Source organism: Diabrotica undecimpunctata, chromosome 5 (genome assembly GCF_040954645.1).
Source record: "Diabrotica undecimpunctata isolate CICGRU chromosome 5, icDiaUnde3, whole genome shotgun sequence".
Classification (NCBI taxonomy): Eukaryota; Metazoa; Arthropoda; class Insecta; order Coleoptera; family Chrysomelidae; genus Diabrotica; species Diabrotica undecimpunctata.
In genome coordinates, this window is record NC_092807.1 from 69,442,007 (window position 1) to 69,468,137 (window position 26,131).

Consider the following 26,131-nt stretch of genomic DNA (forward strand, 5'->3'; position numbering starts at 1 on the left):
CCTCTAAATCTATTCGCTCTTTCGCTACTTCATGTCAAATTCAATGGAAGTTTATCCCTCCACGCTCACCACACCACGGTGGTATTTGGGAAGCTGCCATAAAGAGCTTCAAATATCATCTCGTAAGAATAATGGGTAACTCCAAATTTACTTTCGAAGAACTATCCACTGTACTTTCGCAGATTGAAGCAGTGCTCAATTCACGCCCTATCTGCGCGCTCTCAGATGACCCGTCCGGTTTTTCCTTTCTTACTCCCAGACACTTCCTTATTGGATCTAACTTAATGTCTTATCCTGAATCAGATCTCTCTGATATTCAAGAAAATAAATTGTCTTTGTGGAATAAATGCACAAGAATTCAGCAGCATATGTGGAAGTTTTGGACCCGCGATTATCTTAATAGGCTTCAAAATAGACCTAAATGGTTCACTCCTCAGGTAGGCATAAAGCCTGATGATCTCGTCTTGCTGAAGGACGAAAATTCGCCTCCTCTCAAATGGCCTATAGCACGGGTAGTTGAGACATATCCGGGAAAGGACAACGAGGTAAGAGTTGTTAAGGTCAGAACTCCTGAAGGGTTATACGTTCGCTCTATTGCTAAACTGTGTCCTCTTCCTATGACTCACCTTCAAGAATTTTAATAGTTTTTTAGTTTAGTTATACCTTTCTTCAAATTGTACATAAATATATTTTTTTGTGATGCGTTCACATCAAGGGGGGACTATGTTGCGTAGCGCAACCTAAAATTATGGTCCAAATGACGAACACCCTTTTTTCAAAATAAACAACTACTTTTAGTTTTAAGTCGAGTTGTACCCGAGAATGCACGATAGATGTTGCATATATTCTTTGCACAGAATTGCGAGATTATCACGTACTCCCTTCTCAATTTTATTAGAAAAAAAAGAAAAAACATCAGTCATTGTTACTGTCACATTTGATTAATTAAAAATAATTCGCTCATTTTTCACCACAGAATGTTTAACTAAAGCAAAATAAAGTTTTTCAAGTCGTAAGTGTTTTTTAAAGTGTAATCCGAGAAGTGTGATCGCCAACTTAAGGTAACACATTTTAATTATTTATTATCATTCGGACCAGATCGAAGGTACTGCTCTAACAAGCAGGGAAGCAACATTTCAGGAGGAGAAATAAAACCCCCCGGTGTTCTACAGGCTATGTCGAAGATTTTATGAAAATAAAATTAGAAACTAGTCCACATACGTATGCCTCAAACGAAGAATATGTACGAGTAGTTAAAGAACAGATGGGTATAGACTTGGACTTAGAGAAAATATCCCCAAATCCTGGTAAACGAGCAGTCGCTAAAATATGTCTGAATAGCCTATGGGGTAAGTTCGGGCAAATAATGAATATGAGACAGAGAGAGTATGTTGTGGACCTTAAAAGATGGTACGAAATATTGCTCGATGATAAAATCAACATAACTAATGTGGTATTTGTTAACGATCACATAGCCCAAGTCTCATTTGATTACAAGGACGTATTTGTAGAAGACCCCACATAAATATTTTTGTGGCTTTATTTACAAGTAACGCTCATCTAAGACTGTACGATATTATTGATAGGCTAGGAGAGGCTGTAGCTTATTTCGACACAGACTCCATTGTTTATATTGATGATGTCCTAAACACTGTCGAAACAGGTGAAATGTTGGGCGATTGGAGCGATGAGCTTGGGTCAGATGATTATATTGTAGAATGGCAGGCTACTAAATCAAAGAAGTTACTAAAATCAAAGGCTTTACTTTAAACTATGAAAACAGCTCAGTACTCAACAATGAATGATATCATATATGATCCCTCTAAGAAAATCACCTTACAGTATAATCAAATAGGTCGCGATGTCCACACTAAAGACATAGTGACGAGGAAAAGGGTGTCGAAGACATTCAAGATAGATTACAAGAAGCGAAAGACTGTACATAATGATGATTTTATGGATACCCTGCCTCTAGGCAACAAGGCCTCTTAGATTGTTGTTAATAGTGTGTCACACGTCGAAATCTCTTCATTCGCAGTTGAGCACTCATAGAGTACAGACGTACCAAGATGTGGTCTGTAAATATTATAAATCAGCGAGAAATTAAAAAATTCAATGCTCATCAGTGCACTTTCCAACTGTGTTGTGAAAACTATATAGGTGGCGATCTTAATCACGACTCTGAAAAATAAATTAGAGTCTGCTCTTAACGATATAAAAAAGCAAATTGGCTACAAAAAGGGTGACAGAATCCGTATTGTGGCTTTAAATGACAATTTCAATCATCCTATTTCGACAACAACTAGTGCAGATGTCAATATGACAAAGTTACTAGAACAAATTGAAAATGTAACCAGTTCCAATGCTTACATACAGCTTAAAGATACGAAATTTGAAATTCAAATCTTAAAAATACCTCGTTAATTACTTTTTATGTAAAAATTAATTGCTTTGAAAATTATCATTCAAACTTTGTACAATATTCAAAATTTCAGAATGTTATCTTATTTTCAATGTTAAAAATTGGCTATTACTTAAAGTTTAGTTATGTTAATATCTGCGTTAATTTACAGAGCTACTGTATTTTTTGTATGTTTTCATGCTTCCCCTTTCACGTTTTTGCTTACGAAGAATATTTGCATGTTTCTGTGTAAAAAATGCTTTAATATTTGATACCCTGTAATACAATATGAGTCAGCATTATTAGTCAGTGATAGACTACTCCAAAGTAGTAGCCATTGAACTAAGTTCTGGTCAACGTTGTGTATAATAAACATCTTAAAAGATGCTCGTTCAAATCACCAAAAGATATCTGTTAAGAGTCACTAGAAAATTAATGAACCGTTCTTATTAAATTAAGATCTAGTGTTCGTGTAGCCTCCTGATACAAAAGATACTCAACAGATCACTAAAAGATATTTAATGAGCCATACACTGTTTATATGTAATTTCTAAATAAACAAAGCGTGGATGGTAGCAAAAATACTTACGACGTAGGCCTGTCTTATGTCTTTCTATGCTCTGTATATTGAGACATATGGCGGGGAATCTTAACGAGACCTTAAAACATCTCCAATACGCTAATATTCTATGGCATATTCTTGAATATGTCACAGAATGTTGACTTGCCTCCTGGGTAGGTCTTGGAAAGAGATGTAAACATTTTTAAATAATAATATGATTTTAATGCACAACCTTTGTGTATTTTTTCAATAGAAAATATTTTTTTTACTCATGTAAATTTTAATAACACCATGTATACGCATGTTGTCGTAAACAGATTAGAGATCTCTATCTAACCGACGGTAAACAATAATTTTCGGGTTTTTTGAACGCCTATACCAATTTTTCGATTTTCGATGTTTAAATGGTAAATATTAGAAAATATGCCTACCAAAAATGTCACTGAAAATTTTACACAAGTTATACTGATAATTATGATATAAAATTAACAAACCTAGTTAATAAGTAAGATATGATATATGTATCTGTTTTCCGGTGACTAAGCTATCCCATTAATTAATCACGGAGATGCATTTTTGTGATATTATATAAGCTGTATAATATTTCCTATTTAACACGTGTTTTTTTATGTAAATATACATCAAGCAATATGCCTTATGTGTTTAGAAAACTAACAATGGTAACTTAATAGGTACCATTTATCGTCTCAACTTCATTATTGCTGTATATCGAAGTTCTTATACAATATTTACCTTTAGTGATAAACTGTGTGATTACAATACCCTTACTTAACATCGACGTTGCTCTTATGACTTATTAAAATCTTGATGTATTTGGTTAAAGATTATGCTCTACTATAAATTTTTTGCTTAGTTTAAAACTTTTTTTTTACAATTTATTTTTTCGATTATTCAATATTCGCAATACTTTGTGGTATTTTTTATATACACATATTATTGTCAGAATATGTTAAACGGCTATGTAGCTTAGAGGTGTGCTTTGGTGCGGGATATGGAGACTTATCACAGTCCACTTTAACAAATAATATCGAATTAATAATCAAGATGCTTTTTTACATTTTTATCAATTTATTTGTGCATCTCTCTCACCGTTTGATGACGTAAGTGGAAATGTTCATCATCCTTTTACGAAAACTTTTAGTATTAAACGCTTGATTTATACAATGTAAACCTTTTATATCAGTATTATGTTAAATGGCTTTACGTCTATACCATTTTACACTATGTTGAACGGTACCATTATTATTAAATGCACATGTTCGACCCCTCGTAAAACACCTAAGTATTTAATGTGCAAAACGGTTGCGCCCACTGTTAAAGCTGGTCGATCCTCTAACGTTTAATGCCTCATGCGCGAAAGCGGTGGCGCGTACAGTTCATGCCGTTTCAGACCTTTCGTCGCTAGCGTTTTTTTTATATCCATTATTACCTGCTTATATCAATTGGTTACATAGCTGTGTGCACAAATCACCTGCTGTGTGGCTAGTGTGTGTACCTTTGGTGCTGCTGGTCCCGGGTTCGAGTCCTATACACGTTAGAATTTTTTATTTAATAATAATTAATAATTTAATAATTTGGATTAAAATTGTCTTATAGATAGTAGATAATAGTTGAAATACAAAAATAATATGTAAATTAATTCATATTAAAAATAACTATGACGTCATCACGGGGCGTGACCGGAGCGCGGACGGGGCTTGTGACGTCAGGGGTCACAGGTCAAAGTGGGCTATCGAGAGGCGCGGACGGGGCTTGTGACGTCAGGCGTCAAAGGTCAAAGTGAGGTGAAGCGAGTACCTTTCTACTAGCATGAATTTAATAAATGCGACGAAGGAACTGTACGCTAATGCTAACTCAAAGGTAAAGGTTGGAAATAATCTGTCAAGTGGATTCCAAATGAATAAAGGTCTTAAGCAGGGCTGCCGTTCTCTTCCCGACATTATTTAAAATTTATCTAGAGCCAGCTCTAAAACTGTGGAAGCGCAAATGTAGAAATATGGGAATGCCGATTAACAACAATAGCATATACACTTTGTCATTTGCAGATGATCAACTAGTGATAGCACAAGATTATGAAGATATTGAGTATATGACTTGAAAATTAATAGAGGAGTATAAAAAATTGGGACTTGAAATCAATATCCAAAAAACCGAGTATATGTGTATCGGCGGGAAACAACACGACCTTATATTGGAAGATGGAGAAGTTATCAAACATTGCAACACATATACATATTTAGGCATGATCATCACAAAAGAAGGCAACGTAGACGACATAATTGAGGAGAAAAAAAATCAAGCAAGAAAAGAAATTTCCATTCTCAATAGTATCCTTTGGGATCAATCAATCTCTAATAATAACAAGCACAAGATATATAACACAATCATTAAAAGTATAATTACCTACAGTAGTGAAGTATGGCAAATAAAGGAAAGATACCAGAGAAAACTTGAGGCAACGGAAATGGATTTCTGGAGATGTTCAGCTGGAAAATCTACACTAGAAAGAGTAACGAACAACAGAGTAAGAGAAATTATGAAAATAAAACATACAATAGTAGACGGATATTGGTACCCAACAACTCAGATGTACGGTCATGTACAGAGTCTTAATTATTGTTGGGACAGGAAATAAAAAATGTTTTGTTCCTGGATCTTATTTGAGGTGGAAGTCGACGTCAAAATCTGGAGACTATCATGACGACATGAACTTAACAAATTTTAAACAATGGTTGTAAGAACAACTTTAAAGTAACTTGCCTTGAAATAGTGTAGTAGTGTTGGATAATGCACCATACCACAGTACCCAGGAAGATAAATGTCCCATATCCTCATCGAAGAAGTGTGTTATGCAGGAATGGCTTCGAGAAAAAAAATATTCCATATACTGCTTCTATGTTGAAGCCTGATCTGTATAACATATTAAAATTGCATAAACCTCGTTATGTAAAATATGCAATCAATAAAATTATACGAGAACAGGGACATGATGTGTTTAGTTTAGACTCCCACCATACCATCGCAATCTGAACCCTATTGAAATGTTTTGGATAGCTTTGAAATCCTATGTGGGAGCCAGAAATGTAGACTTTAGATTTACGTCAATACAGCAGCTATCACACAAATTTTTTCAAACATTTCCTGTGGAAGAATAAAAAAAAATAACTAAAAGTCATCGTAACTGAACGTGAGTTACTATTAAAAGAGCCATTAATTATTGATGTAGTCGTAGATAATATGATTAGCAATGTAGACGAAGGTTTAGACAGCGAAGATTTTCAATCAAATTCTGACAGCAAAAACAGGGATTTTGATTCAATTTGAATAAAAACTGGTAAGTATATTTTTATAAACTTTTATCACTACCGTTAAACAATTTATTAGCTTTCTAATTTAATAGAATAGAATATATTCATTTGAATAATTATGACAAATACTTCACTTAATAATATATTTGATCAATTACCTAATTTTCTCAGTTCAAAAACAAACCTCTAAAATAATAATCGATTAGGCAACGCCGCATAAATGACCTTCTATATTTGAAACTTCAAGCTTCTCTAATAACTCACATCTTTGTTTTAAGAATTTATTAAAATCAATCATTGCTGGCAAATCACCCTTAATTTTAAACAGCTTCCATTCTCGACGACTACATTTATCTAACTTGTTTGTGAATAAATTAATTAATAATTTGTCCCACATGTTTACATTTTCCCCTATTACTTGTAATGCTCGCAAATTTTTGGTAAAACTATCATAAAACGATCTCAAACGTGCATGGCTTTCTTTTTGAATAACAGGATATTCGAATAATTCTTTTTATGTGACTATGGATTAATAAACTAGTTTGATCGTACCTTTCCTTTAACAAATCCCATGCTATTTTATAATTATTCTCGGAAACTTAAATTGACTCTATAAGACCTAATGCTACATCACTCAAACAAGACCGTAAATAATAAAATTTTTGAATATTAGACAATGTACTGTTATCGTCAACTAAGGCTTTAAACTATTCTCAAACAAAAATTCAACAAAATGGTATACCACAACGATCAAATTTAAGCACAACTTTATTCTTAGTAGCAATAAATTCGATATTAACACAAATTGAAAACCCCGTCAAAGCTAGATTATACGCTGATGACCTAGTTATTTTCTGTAGAGGAAAAAACATAGCAACGATTCACAATCACATTCAAAAAGCGTTAACACATATTGAGAAATGGTCAGCTACAAGTGGACTTCAGTTTAACACTACAAAAACGAAAGCAATCTGTTTCTCAAAGAGAAATCAAATCCAAACAAAAGAATTATATGTACACGAACAAAAACTAGATTATGTAGAAGAAATCCGATTCTTGGGTATGACGTTTGATAAAAAATTAACTTGGAAGACACATATTCAACAGCTGAAAAAATCCTGTCTACCTGGTATAAATTTACTACGATCACTTGCCTTCAAAAACTGGGGTGCCGATTATTCAAGTTTAATACTTATTTACAAATCCATAATTCGATCAAAACTTGACTATGGAGCCATCGTCTACAACTCCTCCAAAAAAACACATTTGAAGTCACTGGATATTATCCAAAATAGATGTCTACGTATTTCTTTAGGTGCTCACTACACAAGTCCCATTCAAAGTCTCTATTGGGAAAGTGGAGAACTTCCTCTTTCTTTCAGAAGACAATATCTAAGCCTAACATATGCAGCGGCAGTGTCATCAAACCGAAATAATCCAGTACTGCACAACGTTTTTGCTGATCGATTTACAAATAAATTTCAACAAACACATCAAATTGATCATCCTTTTTACTTTCGTATAAAATCATACTTATCCAAATTAAATTTTCAATTTCCAAAAACCTATGATACCTCTTCAATCCACAACCCTGGACCATGGACAATATCTATTCCTGATATCGACATCAGTCTAACAAACCTAAGAAAATCAGAGATATATTAACCGTCATTAAACAAAAGTTTTATACACTATTAAACAGATATGGCAATACCTACAATGTATACACCGATGCGTCAAAAAATGAAGACAGAGTTGGAGCAGCAATTTACTCGAAAAACTCCTCTTCTTCTTCTTCTTTAGATGCAAATCCACTAATGGATGTTAGCGATCACATTTTCCATTAATTCTCTATTTCTTGCAATATGTATCAGAGATTGTATGTCGTTAATCCCTGTCCATTGCCTTATGTTTCGGAGCCAGGACATTTTCTTGCGTCCCATTCCTCTCTTGCCTTCAATTTTACCCTCGATTATAAGTTGGAGGAACTGGAATTTTTCATTTCGCATGATGTGACCTAGATACGCCGTTTTCCTTTTCTTGATGGTTTCGAAAAGTTGGCGTTCTTGGTTTATTCTTTTAAGGACATCTATATTTGTGATTTTCGCTGTCCATGGTATTTTTAGGATACGGCGATAGAGCCACATTTCGAAAGCTTCTAATCTGTTTATATCCCTCGTTTTGAGTGTCCAGCCCTCTACGCCATATAGCAGCACTGACCACACGTAGCACTTAGTAAACCTTAGTCTCAGTTGAAGATCGAACTCTGAACAAGTCAGTACCTTCTTGAATTTTACGAAAGCTTGTCGAGCTTGCTCAATGCGACATTTTACTTCCCTGTCCGATGCCCAGTCTTCAAAAAGCCACGATCCCAGGTATTTAAATTTACTCACTCTTTCAATGGACTTAGTATTCAGTGTTATGGTGGAGTTTTCAAGTGCATCCAAGTTTGTGGAGATGATCATAAATTTGGTTTTTTTGGTATTAATCTCTAATCCCATTCGCTTACTGTGTTCTCCGATTATAGTGACAAGTTGTTGAAGATCGACTATGTTGTCACAAATTAAGACACCATCATCAGCATATCGTATGTTGTTGATCAGTACTCCATTCACTTTGATTCCCATCTTTGCATCCTCCTCAGTTAGTTTCAAATTGCCATCAATGACAACCATCTTTTCGGCTGAATTATTCGCAATTCTAAAAGCACTATTGTTAATACAAAACAAAAACAAAGAAAGATGTATAATAATCACAGATTCTTTAAGTTCATTATACTCACTGACTCAATTGTACTGTGACAACCCCCTTCTACTTCTTATTAAAAAAGAACTTAAAAACATTGCAAATAAGAACATTCAAGTTCACTTTTTATGGGTGCCTTCTCATATCGGAATTAAAGTTAACGAAGCTGTAGATAAACTGGCTAAAAACGCACCAACTAACCCGATGTCCAAAGAAAGTAATATATTGGTACAAAACGATTTAAAACCATATTTAAAACAAAAAATAATTCAAAAATGGCAACAAACTTGGAACAACACTGCATCAAGGCTATACGAAGTCAACAAACATTCACATCTTTGGAAACCAAAAATAAAAGACAGGAGAGAGCAAGTGATACTTACCCGTCTCCGTATCGGCCATACACGGCTTACTCATGATTATTTATTACAGCGCAAAAATAAACCAGTGTGTGAAGTGTGCAACAGTATTCTAACGGTAAAACATTTTTTAATACAGTGTCCCAAATATAATAGTGAACGACTCAAATATAACATACCCAACTCCCTAAGAGATGCCCTAGAAGAAAATACAGACACCCGAAAAATATTTTCCTATCTTAAAGACTGCCAATTTCTTCAAAAGATCTAAAACGTACATTGTAACACACAAAGATATTATTATTATTATTGTAAACTAATGTATATTTCACTTATTGTATCAATATTGTATTAATCTAAATACGCTAATGACCCTGCGTGGTTGATGCGTTAATAAAATAAAAAAAAATGCTTTAAACTAATCTCTGAACTATATCCATTGTTGAAAACTGCCACTGAATTTTGTCAATTTTATCGCGGGCAAATCGACAGCTCTTGAACGACTTTGTTGAACTGGAGAATCGAATAAATGATAAAATGAGGAGACTTCACGATTACTACTATAAAATTTATCAAGTTTTGATTTCATATTACTTATTACTGCAAAATACAGTTTTTCGAAGCATCCCCTTTCGTCCTCGTGTTCTTGTGAGCCAGATTCCGCCGTCTCAGTTAATTCTATTGCTTCTTGCTTTAAATTAAATTCTGCATATAAACCATCCACTTTGTCTAATCTAACTTCCAATACTTTGGCGGTTCTATCATTTAAATGCGACGGGATGCTCTCGAAAAACTAACTTTGCCTCGATAATTGACCTTTTAATATTCCCCTTTCTCTGCATTTATCTTAGTACTAGTTTAACCCAAATAAAAACTCAATTGGAAATATATGATATAATATATGGTAACGGTAAATGCAATGGAAAAGTTTGAGAAAAACTCACCCTTGTAGGTTAATTCACACGTGTTTCTTACCGCTTGCTTAACACTGAAAATAATACTACCGCAGAATTTGCACGGCTAACAGATGCTACTTTGGGCTCAACCTCCTCCTTAAATCCACAATTATATCGAGAAATAAAAAAATAAAACTCTACAAAACAATAATACGCCCAGTCCTAACATATGGTTCAGGGACCTGGACTCTAACAAAAAATAATGAAAACATGTTAGTATATCTTTGATGTTTGGCAAAAAGGGCTTAAGTCATAAAATCAAAGTTTACAGGGGGAATACTTAAATGTTTCAAGAATTGTTATAAATCGCACATGTTACCTTTAACCAATTTAGTACAATAGTACCATTTAATGTACCATAATAAAATAATAATTATAGTAAGAATACGATTTTCGTAGATTTTTAATATTTTAAATGCACTTAAGACATATAGATCTTACTATTTACTGACTTAAGACCTACTGACCGCGACTTTTCTATATCTATATTTTTGTGTATCTACCATTGAAAGTGATTATAATGGATTGGGAATTAAAACCAAAACAGCATTAAATATTTTACTGACAAAATATTGACAAATGAATATGTTTTTTAACAAATAATTATTAATAAAAATGAAAAAGTAATATAAAAGTAAACCAGATCTAGAAAATAAAAATGATTATTATAGCAACAGTCTTTCAAATCTCTGGATCTATTTCTTCGAGATCTGAATCAATTTCCGGTATATTTAGGGTAGTTGGAAGATCCTTGTAAAATTGATGAAATATTGGAGGTATCAAATCAATGAGATCTAGTAGATCTTTCTTTTTTTCTTTTGTGACAGGAAGAGGACCCGTGTACGCAGAAGTGACATTAATGGTGTGACCGCGACCTCTCCTTCTTAATGACATACGCTTAAAAGGTGTATCACATTTTAGAGATGTATTATAATCGAATTGACCGAATATCCGGCCATAAATCAACCATTGGCACTCACGCCATAAAAAATGCTCACCGCTGTTATTCTTGTGTTTTTGGACTAATGGACCTTTTAAAAGTTCTGCGAAGTCCAAAAATTCGTTTTGTTTCATTTCTACTATTTTAAATTTATTACTGGTACATCTTATTAATGTAGCCCAGTCGTGAGGATGAGCTATTAAAGTAGCACTCTTTTTTTTTTTTTTCTTTTTTTCTATTAAAGAATAATCTGCATCACATTCCATTCGGGTGTGGCCGGGTATTAGAAATTTGTGGTGAATTTCTTCTATTGTATTTTTCTGTTGTAGTAGATAGGTGAACATAGCGGCTACGTGCGAATTCTTGTTCGGTCCTCCACATGTGTCAGAGTATAGAATAATTTTTTTGACTGAATCTGGTAAATCCATTATTTCTTTATAGAGGCACGATGCAATTTCGTTTGCACCACGCTTGGCTAAAGTTTCGTGCCATAAATAACAAGATGCCTTGCCTGTAGCGCAATCGTGAATGGTCAAGTTATATGTCCAATACAACCTTTTGTAAAACGCCACAGAGGTTTCTAGATCTGGCGTTGGAAGATACTGCTGTAAATCAAAGGTGTAGCATTTAATGGATGGATCAATCTGAGCTCTTGCTTTATCCTCTTTCTTTGTGTTATATGCTAAGTCTGCTGCCTCATGATGTGAATTGGTCTCTTCCACAATCATCTGTTTTTGTTCCTCATTATCACAAACTTCCAGTTTCATCTTATATACATCACATTTGTGACACGTATCAGTTTTTCTTTCTTTAAATTTTAATTTCATTTTGTGAAATTCTTCCTCGTATAGGGTCCTGGAAACCGGCTCAGTTACTGCCTCACGATAAAGTTCATACATTTTTTTCAAACTGAGATGATTGGGAAGATACTTGTTATTGTTGTCTCTGCGAGTATAGTGACTTTCGTATTGCGGAAATGAGTTAATATTATTTATAATTAACTCTCTCATATGTTCGGTTTTTTTGTTTCCAGGTGATTTTCTTCCTCGTTTATCTGCATCTGTAATATCTGATCTGTGGTTACCTTTGTTATTTAATGCAATTCTTACAAATTTCTCTTTTTCATCTAAAATATCCATAAAATACGTTTTACATACAACACGACGTTCACCTTTGTACTCTAAATGGTATATATATATATATATATATATATATATATATATATATATATATATATATATATATATATATATATATATATATATATATATATATATATGTGACTTGTCTGGATTTGGCAGAGTCTTGATTTCTTTTTCTGGTTGTCGTAGTATTTTTGCACGAAACTAAGCCACTAATGTACTGTGTTCGCCTATCGTGAGACCCAAGTGACCAATATTCTTGAAATATTGTCTGCCTTATAGCAAAGGTAAAGAAATCTGCACATTTGGATCTACATGATTTCAATGTCTCTTTTACCATTCTTTGAGCTACATGCTTTCCTGTTACAGTAACATAACTTTCTCCACGATTTTTTTATCTGTTCTTTCTTTTAGAACAACTCGAACCCAAGGTCCCACTCCTCTTTTTCGTTTTTTAATACTTGTACTTGTATCACAAGGTTCTGTTACATCTGTCTGGTCTACTAAATTATTAGTGATTGATTCGTCTTCAGGTAAAATATAAACGTCCAGACTAGCAATATCAATCACTTCTGTTGTTTTTTCCTCAAGTTGTGAATAAACAATGTTTCCTAAAATATTTAGAAATGCTGCAAAAATGACTCCAAAGAATTTGTAGAATAATCATACCTTTTGAAATTTCAGTCTGTGAATTACTAGAAGATTCCTCAGCAGGAGAGATACCCATGTCAACAATTATTATTCCTGTTGTTTCTAATTTCTCCACTTGTGGATTGACAATGTTTTCTAAAATATTTAAACATGATCATTAGCATTTGCAATTACCTCGTATACGTTGTACAATAACAGACATGCATACCTTTTGAGCTTTCAACGTGGTCGACAGAAGCAGTGATACATGCTAAACGTGCTCTATCAATATCAATAAGTACTTCTGTTGCTGTTGTTTCAAGTTATGTCTCTATATTATTTTCTTCTAGAATATTAAAAAAATATTAGTATTTAAAATCGCCTCGTAACAACCTAATAATACCTGTTGAAATTGCTGCATAGTTGGTCATCGAACTATTACATGACTGAGAATCATCGTTATTTTCAGTAACGGCTTGATCTGAAAGGAATATTATTCTTATGTTATTGTACTGTCATAATAAAACTTACGAAGTAGATGCAAAACAATAATCTTTAGTTTATGCCAAACAAATTTTAAAGGAAATATTTCAATACTTACCCTTTAAACTACTATGACGTACAAGTGCCATTATCTTTTCAACTCTTTTCATTTTGATATTAATTTTTAAATAGATAGTTACTATTAATAAACTGAAACTGTCTTATTGTTCAAATAAACTATTTAGACTGTTAAAAACAAGTTTAACAAAATAATACAAAATGCCAAGTTAAACTACTAAGGAATGTTTATGAGTAATTTGACACGTAAGTTTGAATCAGATACAAAATATTTGCGGATTTTGCCAATACAACTAAAATAAAAAAGTGCTGTGCTAGAAATTAGATAACTATTTAGTAAGTAATTAAAATATAACTAATGTCACTATGTATTATTATTTATTAGCCAAACTTTTATTTTTCCGTGTATACACAATATTTTTATAAAAACATTTACCTATTGATCAAACAACCGAAAATAAATTAAGATCAGCAAGGCTTATGTCAAGACATATGCCTTCTAGATCATAGCAGTTATTCTCCAATATATGGTACAAGAGACGTAAATTGACTTAAGTCTTATTGCCATACCATATCGAACAATCATGTTTGTGACCTTCATATCATCGTGAATAACTTTGAATTATAATGTGATAGACTTAAATCGTTTGTACCAATAAAAATAGCTGATTTTTTTGGTCCAGAAGGCATCAAAAAAATTTTTTGCGAAATTCTGACTTAAGCCCTTTTTCCCAAACATCAGAGATATACTAAGGCGAATTTATACCTTATTTATCGATATCGTAAAACATATTAAGATATAGTCCGACAAACTTTAGTTTGGGAATGTGACGAACCGTTTCTACCAGTGGCGGACGGAAACCGGTAGCTTTAAAATAAATTTTTATAAGTATATTCAATTAAAGTGAGAATGAATTTGTCAATTTTTATTTTTATAGTTTTTAATAATTATTAAGTTTATAGTCAGGCATTCGATAAAATAATGAGTAAACTATTGGGAGTACTTTAATAAATAAAAAATTCGTCAATACTTACAATTTATTAACATTGCCAGGAAGGAAGGGTTTCAATAACACAAAAAAAATAAGTAATATATTTTAACTAATTAAATAATGTATTTATTTTCTAAACAGTAATGATTGTAAAGACTTATATGTTTTGTTATATGACAAAGGAATATCACACAAAAACACGTCTATTTCGGAATTTTAATCACTATCTTCATTATCAGAAAGGCTTTCTTCGGATGAACCAGTATTAATAAAAAATTGTAAGTGGTCCAGCGTAGAGTCTAATAAATGTTCTTTTGCGATTTGAGTGTTTTCCTATTTTTGTACGTGTTTACATATATTAGCCCACTCTTCTATTAACACTTCTGAAAATTTTATTCTTGTTATATTTTCAACATCATTTATGTTAAATGTTGTATTATGAGTGGCCACTCTACCTTTTACCAAAGCCCATATTTTTTCGATAGGGTTTAACTCCGGATGATAGGGAGGCAAGCGAAGTACTTGATGTCTATGTTGTCCAAGCTCATATTCTAATACATAAACTGGTGGAAAACGTGGTTTATTGGCTTATAATATATAAGTATAATTTTATATAATTCCGGTTTGGTTAGTTTTTCTTGAAAGGGAATACTTTTTTCTTGTAACCACTTTACCATAATATCCCTACGGCTAGCAGACGTCACATTTTTTTCGATTAGTACATTATGGTAGGATGCGTTATCAACTACCAGGACCGAATTTTTAGGTAAGTTAGCTATAAGCTGACTTCTGACCCACTTCATAAAATTAAGGTGGTTCATATCGTCATGATAGTCGCCACTCTTGGATCCTGAAAGCATAACTATCATGAGATTATTGTACAAATTATTTTAGAGGAATTTTCGGCGATTAAAATATTTATTGTATATTTGTATTTTTGGTAAATGTTGCGTTATCAAAAACTTTTTGCCGAAAAACCTTTGCCTCGATATTAGTTTTATATACGGCCCAATAGAGTGTGATTAATTATGAAAGTAGTTATGGCTTACATTATTATTATTAAAATTGACTTTTTAATTGTCTAAATTAAATCTCATCTGTAACATGTACCTGATTTAAAAATTAACAGAGCGTTAGGTACAAATCCACTCTCTCCTCCAGCTTGAACAACAATCAGCCTTTTACCCTTAGAAATTGGTTTCTTTAAAGTTTTTCCGCTTTGATCTACCCAGTGGTATGGTGGAGTATGGCTGCTGTGTATATATGTTTCGTCGGTATAAACTATAGTTCTACCCTCAGATCGAAATTGAATTAGCTTCTTTAAATATTCTATTCGTTTTAAACGAATTTCATATTTTTCCATTAGGACACTCCTATTGTCTTCGGTTTTTCTCCACCTGTAATTTGTTCGAGATAATTTGAAGAATATATTTTCAAAAGTATGATGGTTTAAATTTCAAATGTATCACAACATACAGAAGTGAGAACAATTCATTTGTTAAAAACAAAAATTATGTAGAATCGTATGTAACCTTGGAGAGATTCATTTTTTGTTTATAGTTTTTCGGAAACCTGAATCGAAATAAATTATCCAAATATTTAGTACTTTTGAAAAGACACTATTCATATTTATAATAATTCATATTCATCATAAGTTTAACTAAAACGATGCCAATAAAATATCAATTTAAAATACATTATCCATTATACAGTTTTATTTGTTCAGCTGAATAATTATTTTACTGTTACCTAAAGCCTAATCCAATTATGGTTTTCCTTAACGATTCCTTTGACCCTGGAAATCACATTTCTTTGTTCTTTAGTTTTTGATAAATACCTTTAATAAATAAAAATAGGTAAAATATTTGGAAATTAATATTGTTTTCTTAAGTAAAATTGTAAAGGAATTGTATCTACCGTTTTTGTTAAAAATGTATCTGTATCAGTGTTTTTACTTGAAAACTTTGATTTCGTTCTAGATGGGTACAAACAAACAATTGTTTTATAATTTTACTTACTCTATTTTATTTACGATAACAAAATTTTTTATCGTAAATTATTTTTTAACTTAACTATTTACCATTAATTGTAGGTGATCTTTTCTTGGTGGTGTAGAAGTCGTATATAACATTTTTGATATTTGTTATTATTATTGTTAAATAACTATTATTAATAACTAAACTTAACACACTATAAATACACTAAATGACTTAATAATTTACTAATTACTACTACCAATATACAAAGCACTAATCTAAAATAAAATAATAAAATATCCAACACGATCAAATCAACAAGTCAAACACTATCTGCGATACACAACTACGACACTGGCAAACAGCAAACTGGCCGTTTCCATGGTAACACTAGTAAACAAGAATCACTGCGCATCGTCAAGTTGTGAGTCATATTCCCAAACTAAACTTTGTCGGACTTTAGGACGTGGAGATGGATAGGGCATGTAATGCGGATGGAACAAAATAACCCAGCTAAAAAAACGCTCCTTGATAGACCCATTGGTCAGAGAAGAAGAGGAAGACCTAGAACAAGGTTCCTTGATAACATCGATGAAGACATGAGAAATATGGGAATAAATGCTTGGCGGAGAAAGACGATGAATAGGGACGACTGGAGAGAAATTCTTGAGGCGGCTAGGACCCATGTAGTGTTGTAAAATTAGAATGATGATTATTATCGCTTGCACCGGTTTTTGTCACTATCTGTCTCGATAAGGACCAAAATGTTACGGTAAATCGCTTGATTATTTTAATCGCTTGCATATAAAAAACTGATATTCTTGATTCTTTTGGGAGAGAGTTTCTAGCACAACATGTGAATGGGTCGAAACTAATTTCATTTGGCGGCAAATTAATAAAAAAACACTCTGAATTTTAGGCGCCAAAATTCAAAAACTATGCTTTTAATGGAAAATAAATATAGTCATAAAATAAGAAATAAAAACTTACTCTATGCCAAAAAATATATTCTCTCTGTCCAAAAATATAGACAGAGAAAACTTACGCATTTTTATATATAAATGTATAACATAATAGAGAGAGTATACATCATGGTACAGAAAAGTTTTTATTTATTATTTTATGACTATATCTGTTTTCCATTATATTAACAAACCAAAGACCTGATGTCTTTGGTTTGTAAAGTTCCAAAGTGGTCCAAAGATGAACAAGCTGTAAATTCTATAAGAGAAACACTCGCTCATAAATGTTTATTTAGGTGCTGGTTTTATTTTTAATATGAAAATAAGTTATATGTAAATTTATCCATTAATATAAATATTGTGTGTGTATGCAATCAAATTACGGTACCTGTGATGTTGATCTAACACTTCTTCTTCTTCCACAGTGCACTGGTGGAATTCAGATGGCAGAATCTTCTTAAAAGCCGCGTCGTCAGGTTTACACAAAATACTGTAGTGTTTAGCGAGCTGATTTATACAAGACTGTTTGAAGTGCGTGTCGTCTCGTAGCTTTGCTCCCTTAAGACTTTTAGGGGGGCGGACTGTACAGGTCCGTATTAATTCACAATTATAAGACATACACACACGTTAATTAAAGAATTAAATATAAAAATAAAATAATAAAAATTATTAAGAAAAACTAAGAATATGTGTGGAGGGACGTAACACCTGAAAATAACAAAATAAAACACATATATCCTGACACTTGTTTATTTTTATAATTTTCTTTGGTAATGTATTGGCAACAGATATCCTCCTCCTCCTCATTCCTTAAGCCCTTGTCAGGGTGTGGATGGGGGATACTTCCCATCCTGTTGGAGATCTTCCTTTGGATAAACAAATATAGATGCCTCTATATTCATTAGTACTGATTTGTTATAAGTTCCATAACTTCTCAAATACTCTTCCTTACAGGATCATCGGTAGATAATAAAGTGTAAACTCTAGCATTTCTGCGATCTTGCTCTTCAGGATCATCACAAATTAGCAGGTAACTATTGCTCAGAAGTAAGTAGAAGGTCCATAAAAATCTATAATAATGAAATATTATTAAAATTAAGAATGTATGAGTTTTTTTTTATAAAATAAGGCACATTTTAGGAATGCAATTATAAGAGTTAAGAGTTTTTTTATAAAATAAGGCAACTTTTAGGAATGCAATGATAAGAGTTACGAGTTTTAATGATTTTAAAATATATATAGTATATAAATAAAAGATTCAGGTTAAGATTTAATTTAACTACATAAGCAAAATGTACAAAACAGTATCGAGTTTTTATTTACTAACCGGTGCATTGAACTAATCATTGCCCAAAGTTTTGTATAATTAGGTGCTGTTCTTACCTGATGCTTGTAAAAATAAACTCCTAATCCTCAGAATGTTTAATATCCCTTTGTCCAACTTTTACTAACTTTCACCCATTCACAAAAAATATTCTTTTGATTTTTTCGATTTAGAATAGTATACAATTTCGATATTGTACCTTCTTCTCTTTTAACAATGTTATTAGATGTATAAAAACTGATGTATACTGTTTTTTTGCCTATATCTAAAATTTAGGATACAATGTTTTTAATAACGCCTTTTGCAACTTGCAAATTACGATGTTACCACTAATACATTTTTTTTCGGTGGATACTCAAAATTCTTTAGAAATAAGTTATTGTAAATTTAAGTGATGATTTTAGTAGAATTTGCTACAATCTTTGTTTTTTTGGAAAATATTGTATAGTATAATCATTATTTGGGTAAATATGCAAAACTAGTGAAACTGTGGCAACAGCACTTACATCAACGTCATACGCCTCTTGCTATGTCATAACCCCACCTAACGTCACTAGTAGCGCCGTTGCCATTACGAACCGTTGGACCCTTGAAAATCACTCTCCCCATCTGTCCTATTCCAATTACACTACGATTTGTGGTATATACTCTGTCTGCAGCTGCATGTCTGGTGTCAACGCCGTTCGTTCAGCTTACTTCCATTTACATGCTCTGTTTTTTCTTTCAGTTATTAATTTTAGCTTCTATTAAAAATTGGAAGTGCGTTTTCTAAAACATCTTTTAGAGCTCTTGGTTTTTTGATTTCCCAACACACATAGGCCTCAATCTGTGAGTTCCTGCTGCATTGCTACATAAAAAAACTGTTATTCTTTGCTTATTCATTTTTAGGGCACTGTGTTCATGTTTTGAAGCAAGTGATTTTTTGGGCAGAATTATAAAATTTAATCCAGTCTCATCTGCGTTGTAAATTTGATCTTTAGTGTAGTAGTAGTTTGATCGTTATTGAGCCAATAACTCCTCAATTTCAGTTTTAAAAATATTTACAGCTCCGTGGTCAGCAGATAGCTTTCCTCCACATAAATTAACTTGACGAATAACGTAGCTACTTTTCCATTTGTCTAGCCAACCTGAACTTGATTTAAACCCATCAGTTTTGCATTTTGCCTTCTCTTGAATTATTGGTTCAGATAATGATACTCCTTCGGCTCTGTGTTATATGAACCACAAATCAGCTTCTCATTTTATCTTAGTTTTATAGTTTTCTTGTTTGTCATTTTGAAAGCTTTTTCCTTAAATTTGCTTTTCATTTAGTACCTCAGTAGTACTTAGTACCTCAAATAGTAGGATTTAACAAATAAAATACAATGGCATAAAAATCAAATACAGTATCACGTCAAAAGAGCCTTAGTTAAATATCTTCGCTTCTATTTACCCAATTGTGATATTACAGTACCTTAAATAATAGGATTTAACCAATATGATACAATGAAAAAGAAAAATCAAATATGGCAACATGTCAAAAGGGACTTAGTCACGTATCTTCGGTAGTCTCTTCGGTATCTTCATAGTCCAATCGTGACGTACAGCACCTCAAATGATAGGATTTAAATAATCAACTACAACGAAACAGAAAAATCAAATGCAGCAACATGGCAAACGGGCTTTACTCACGTATCTTCGGTCCTATTAGTCCAATCGCATTCAATAGAATTCAACTAATAGAATACAATGAGACAGAAAAATACAGCAGTATGTCAAAAGAACCTTAGTTATATATTTTCGGTCCTATTAGTCTAATCGTGACGAACAGTACCTAAAATGATAGGATTTAACCAATAGAATATATTGAGACAGAAAACTCAAATAGAGCAACGTGCCAAATGGACCCTAGTTATGTATATGAATTTTCGGTCCTATTAGTCCAATGACCTAGAAATCAAATACAGTTACTCTTACCGACAATATCCAAAATCGAAAGACTATTATGCCGAAAAACCCTCAATTTTGCAGTAATTTATAAATGTTAAGAAATTCATTAACATTTAACATAACTAATAAAATTGTGGCAGTTCAGGAGTTATTAAAGTGTGGTATATTTCACATAGATCACAAAGTTATTCAATTTGTTTATCCCAAAGAGCGATTATTTAAACGACCGTACTTGCCCAGACAGTCACTCTGTATTCTGTATACACACTTGTATTCTGTAAACCGAACTCGCTTTTATAAGAGTTTATTTTTAAGGTATATTAAAAAATTGCATTTTATTAAATTTGTTATTAAAAATGAGTATGAAAAAGGGCTAAATTTTTAGCTTTTATACATTCATAATAACTATGACATTTTTCATGTCATATGCTCAATGAACAACTGGTGAAAAAACAATTTTCAAAAAACAACAAAACCTATGACTAATAGGAATCAAGATAAAATTTTTTTTCTTAAAATCATATTTCCATTGTTTATTACCGTTAAGAGCTGAAAATTGAATAGATTATAAACGAAGATCTCAACCTTATCGTACACTCGTATACCGAGGAGTAATAAGTTATGTATTTAAAGGTATGGTACTTGTAAAATACCGTCACGGAAAAGTGGAGGGTTAAACTAGAAAAATATTTTTTATACTTATTAGCCACTTATCTTCATTAAATGAAATTATAATAAAATTAATTATTGTGTAGAAAAAAAAAATTAAGAGATTTTATTAATTTATAATAATTATTATATATTTATATAAATTATATACACATCAATAATTTAAATATTTTTTACGATATAATAGTAAAATTCAATTACTTTTTTACAGAAAAATTTAGGAAGATAGGTCAAAATAGCACAATTCTTATTGATTCTACTGAAAATGAAGATTCTACTTGTCACAGAGGCCGAGATATTAAATATTTTATAAGCGCGCTTCAATTTATAGTTCCAATCTAAGAAAAAAATGAAACTCAGAGAGTTCTTACCTCCACTTTACCGTGGCGGTATTTTACAAATACCATTATTTTTTATATCCGTGGCGATATTTTACAAATACCATTATAACTTTTTACTCCTTTACTGTATACACCATCCATAACTTAGATCATACATTGGAGATCTTCATTTAAAATCCTTTTAATTTTTAGATCTTAAAGTTAATAAACAATGAAAATATGATTTTATGAATTAAATGCTATCTTAGTTATAATTGGTTAAATAAGGTTCTGTGTTGCTTCTCCAGCTTTTCACTAAGAGTACTTATAAGCGTGTGATAAAAAATATCATAGTTAATATAAATGTTTGGAAGCTAAAAAGTCCCCTATTCAAACTGGTTTTTAATAAAAAACGGGTGTGGCAGTCCAGTAGGACTGCCGGTAGAAGTTACACTTCTATACACGCATTCGCCGTTACAAATTTATTTGGGAGTCAATCTGCACAATCATTACATATGTAATGCTATAGGTAAGACAGCAGAAAGAGAAACAGAATTAATAACAACTTACTAACAATTAATAAACAATTTGACCTGTAATAGGAGAATAGTAAATGAAGGATTGAATCAATATTTTGATGAAAATGTATATTTTTATTTTCATGTATGTATGAAAGGTGTTGAATGCAAACATTTTTTTACACATACTCTGCAGTAAAATTCATTGTTTATTTTGTTATTAATATAAAAATACCATACAATACACTGCAACATAATTCAATTTAATAATACAATACAAATTAAAATGCAATATTCCTAAGTATTTAAAAATGACAATAATATACATAAAAAAATACACTACAATACAGTGCAACATAATTCAATATAATAATACAATACAAATTAAAATGCAATATTCATAAGCATTTAAAAATGACAATAATATACATAACTTTTCTACTTACGCATAGATATGTTTAATTTACCATGTAATAATATTAATAAAAAAGTCCTCCCCGACTGGGAATCGAACCCCGGTCTCCCGCGTGACAGGCGGGGATACTGACTACTATACTACCGAGGACATGACACAAACGTATTTCAAAATTGACAGTTCTGGGTCATACAGTGATTTATTGAGATTATTATTTTGAAATACAAAAGACTAATATAATTATGAAAATTTAATAAATAATACAAAACATATCACATAAATAATAATATTAATAAATATTTATATATATATATATATATATATATATATATATATATATATATATACATATACACTCGCGATCATAAAATCCGGGTCACCTTGAAAATCACCGATCATCATCATCACTGGCTCGACAACCCTTTTTGGGTCTTGGCCTGTTCCAGGATTCTTCTCCATCCTGATCTGTTTCGTGCTTTTTTTCTCCAGTTTTTTATTTTTAAGGTTGTTATATCATTTTCTATTTGTTCTAAGTATCTCAGTTTCGGTCTTCCTCTTGTTCTTTTTCCTACTGGCATTTGTTTGAATATTTTGTTTGGTATTTCGCCTTCTTCCATTCTTTCTACATGTCCTATCCAACGCAGCCGTCCTATTTTAATGAATGTGATAATATCCGGATCCTGGTATATTTTGTATAGTTCAGAGTTGTATCGTCTTCGCCATATTCCGTTTTCTTTTGTGCCCTTATATATGTGTCGCAAGATTTTTCTTTCGAAGGTGGCTAACAACGTTTCCTCTCTTTTAGTGAGTGTCCAGGTTTCTGAGCCATATGTGAGTACCGGTCTTATTAGGGTTTTATATATTTGGCATTTTGTCTTTCTTGCGACGTTATCTGATCTTAGGTGTCTAATTAAGCCATGCTAACATTTATTTGCAATAAATATTCGCCTCTTCACTTCCTCCGTAACGTTATCAGACGTGACTAGGGATCCCAAGTATATAAAGTTTTTTACCCACTCTATGTTGTATTCTCCTATTGTTATATTTTGTGACTGCCTTATTTCTGCGTTTTTACTTACCTGCATATATTTTGTTTTGGTCTGATTGATTTTAAGACCACTATTTTGTGCAGCTCGTTCTATTTGGTTGTATGCCTCTATCATTTCTCTTCTTGATCTTGCGATTATGTCAACATCATCTGCAAATGCTAGTATTTGCACGCTTTTATTAATGATTGTTCCTCGTGTATTGACTGTTGTGTCCCTCAGTATTTTCTCGAGTACGATGTTGAACAAGATGCATGATAGAGCGTCTCCCTGGCGTAGTCCCTTTTTCACATCTATTGTTTCCGTTAATTCATTTTGTATCCGGATTCTACTTTCTACTTTTAGAGATTCTTTTATCAGTTCTATTAGTTGTGTTGGTATATTAAATTCTTTCATTGCTTTTATTAAGAATTCTCGGTTTATATTGTCATATGCGCTTTCAAAGTCTATGAAGAGATGATGTGTTTCGATGTTATATTCACTTGTTTTTTCGAGGATCTGTCGCAGAACAAATATCTGGTCTATTGTTGACTTCTGTCTACAGAAGCCACTTTGGTATTTGCCAACTATTTTTTCAGCGTGTGGTCTAAGTCTTTCATAAATGACATTGAACAATTTTTGTATGATGCATTCAGCAGCGTGATTCCACGGTAGTTTCCACATTCTTACTGATTTCCTTTTTTATGTAATGGTACAATAATACCGCTATTCCACTCCGTTGGTAGCTGTTTATTCGACCATATCTTTGTTATCAATTCATGTATTGTTTTTTGTAGTGCGTCTCCTCCTTCCTTTAGTAACTCTGATGCTATTTGGTCCGATCCCGGTGCTTTATTGTTCTTTAATTTTTCTACTGCTGCTCTAATCTCGGCTATTGTTGGTGGAGTCTTTTCTCTGTTGTCTGCTTGGTCTAATGGTATGTCAGGGGTCGTCTCTCTCTGATCTCCTTCAAACTTTTCCGTAAAATGTTCTGTCCATCTACTTAGTATCTCTTGCTGTTCTGTCAATATATTACCTTCCTTATCTCTACACATCGTTGTTCTCGGTTTGAAGTCTTTTCTGCTTTTGTTTAGTCTCTGATAAAATTTTCTTGTCTCTGTTGATTTACTTAGTTCTTGTAGTTCTTGAAGTTCTTTGTTCATATATTCTCTCTTTTTTCTTCGGTGAGTTTTCTTTTCTTCTTTGCGTAGTCGTTTATATTCTTCCTCTGCTTGTCGGGTTCTGTGCCCCTGTTGCATCAGTAAATATGCTCTGTTTTTTTTTGTCTGTGATGATCTGACATTCCTTGTCAAACCAGTCATTCGTTCTTGTTTTTCTTTCTCTACCTTTTATGCCTAGTACTTCTTTAGCTGCCTCTTTTATGATGTCTCTGCATTCTTCCCACTCTTTATTTAGGTTTTCATGTGTTATTCTGTTTTCTAGTTTGTTGTTTATCTTTTCTTTATACTCTTTATTTTTGTTTGTTTCTTTGAGTCTTTCTACCTTGTATCGTTCATGTTTAGAGCCTCTTTCCTTTTTGATGTTTGAAATTCTAGCCCTTACCCTAATTTCGACCAGGTAGTGATCAGAATCCGCATTTGCCCCTCTTCTGGTGCGGACGTTTATTATATTCGATTGGTGTCTCGAGTCTACAATAAAATGATCTATCATATTTACTGTAAGTCCATCCGGGGATTTCCAGGTACCTTTGTGTATATCTTTGCGAGCGAAGTACGTGCTGGCAATCACCATGTTAAGTGATCTTGCTAGGTTTATTAACCTATTGCCATTGTCATTTGATTGCTCATGGAGACTGTGCCTACCTATTGTGGGTTGGAATTGCTGTTCTTTTCCAACTTTGGGGTTTAGGTCTCCATAGATTATTTTTATATCATTTTTTGGGCATAACTGATATGCGGACTCTAATTCGTCATAACACTCTTCTTTAATTTCCTCTTCTTTTTCTTCTGTCGGGGCATGCGCATTAATTAGACTGTAGTTAAAGAAACGACCTTTAACTCTTAAAATGCACATTCTTGGACTAATGTCTCTGAAATCTCTTATAGTATGCTTTACTCTCTTGTTTACTATGAATCCTGTGCCCAAGACGTGATCTTTAGGATCGCAGCTGTAGAAAATCGTATGGCTTCTTTTTTCCATTACATTGTTTCCAATCCACCTCATTTCTTGTATGGCAGTTATGTCTATTTTGTATCTGTCTAGTTCATTTAGGAGATTTTGGAGAGCTCCCAATCTATATAAGGTACGAATATTCCATCCAAAATCACCGATATTTCATTTTTAACGAGCTTTATCGTAAATAATAATAACACAAATACAAACTAATGCATGTTTCTGAGAATTGTTGTCGGCTTA

At 32.5% G+C, this 26,131-nt stretch overlaps 1 protein-coding gene across 8 annotated transcripts in view; it reads right to left on the minus strand.

The window, feature by feature from the left end:
* Positions 1-26,131, minus strand: part of rasp (protein-cysteine N-palmitoyltransferase Rasp) — a 372,840-nt gene that overhangs the window by 159,676 nt on the left and 187,033 nt on the right. The window contains exons 1-2 of one of the 8 annotated variants that reach the window (XM_072532069.1): positions 10,341-10,568; positions 5,745-6,125 (exon numbers count right to left, since the gene is read on the minus strand). The exons of the other annotated variants lie outside the window; for them this stretch is intronic. Of the exons in view, the coding sequence (XP_072388170.1) occupies positions 5,745-5,819 (75 nt within the window). The 5' untranslated portion in view covers positions 5,820-6,125; positions 10,341-10,568. Of the gene's footprint in view, positions 1-5,744; positions 6,126-10,340; positions 10,569-26,131 lie in introns of those variants that run through there. 8 annotated transcript variants of the gene reach the window in all.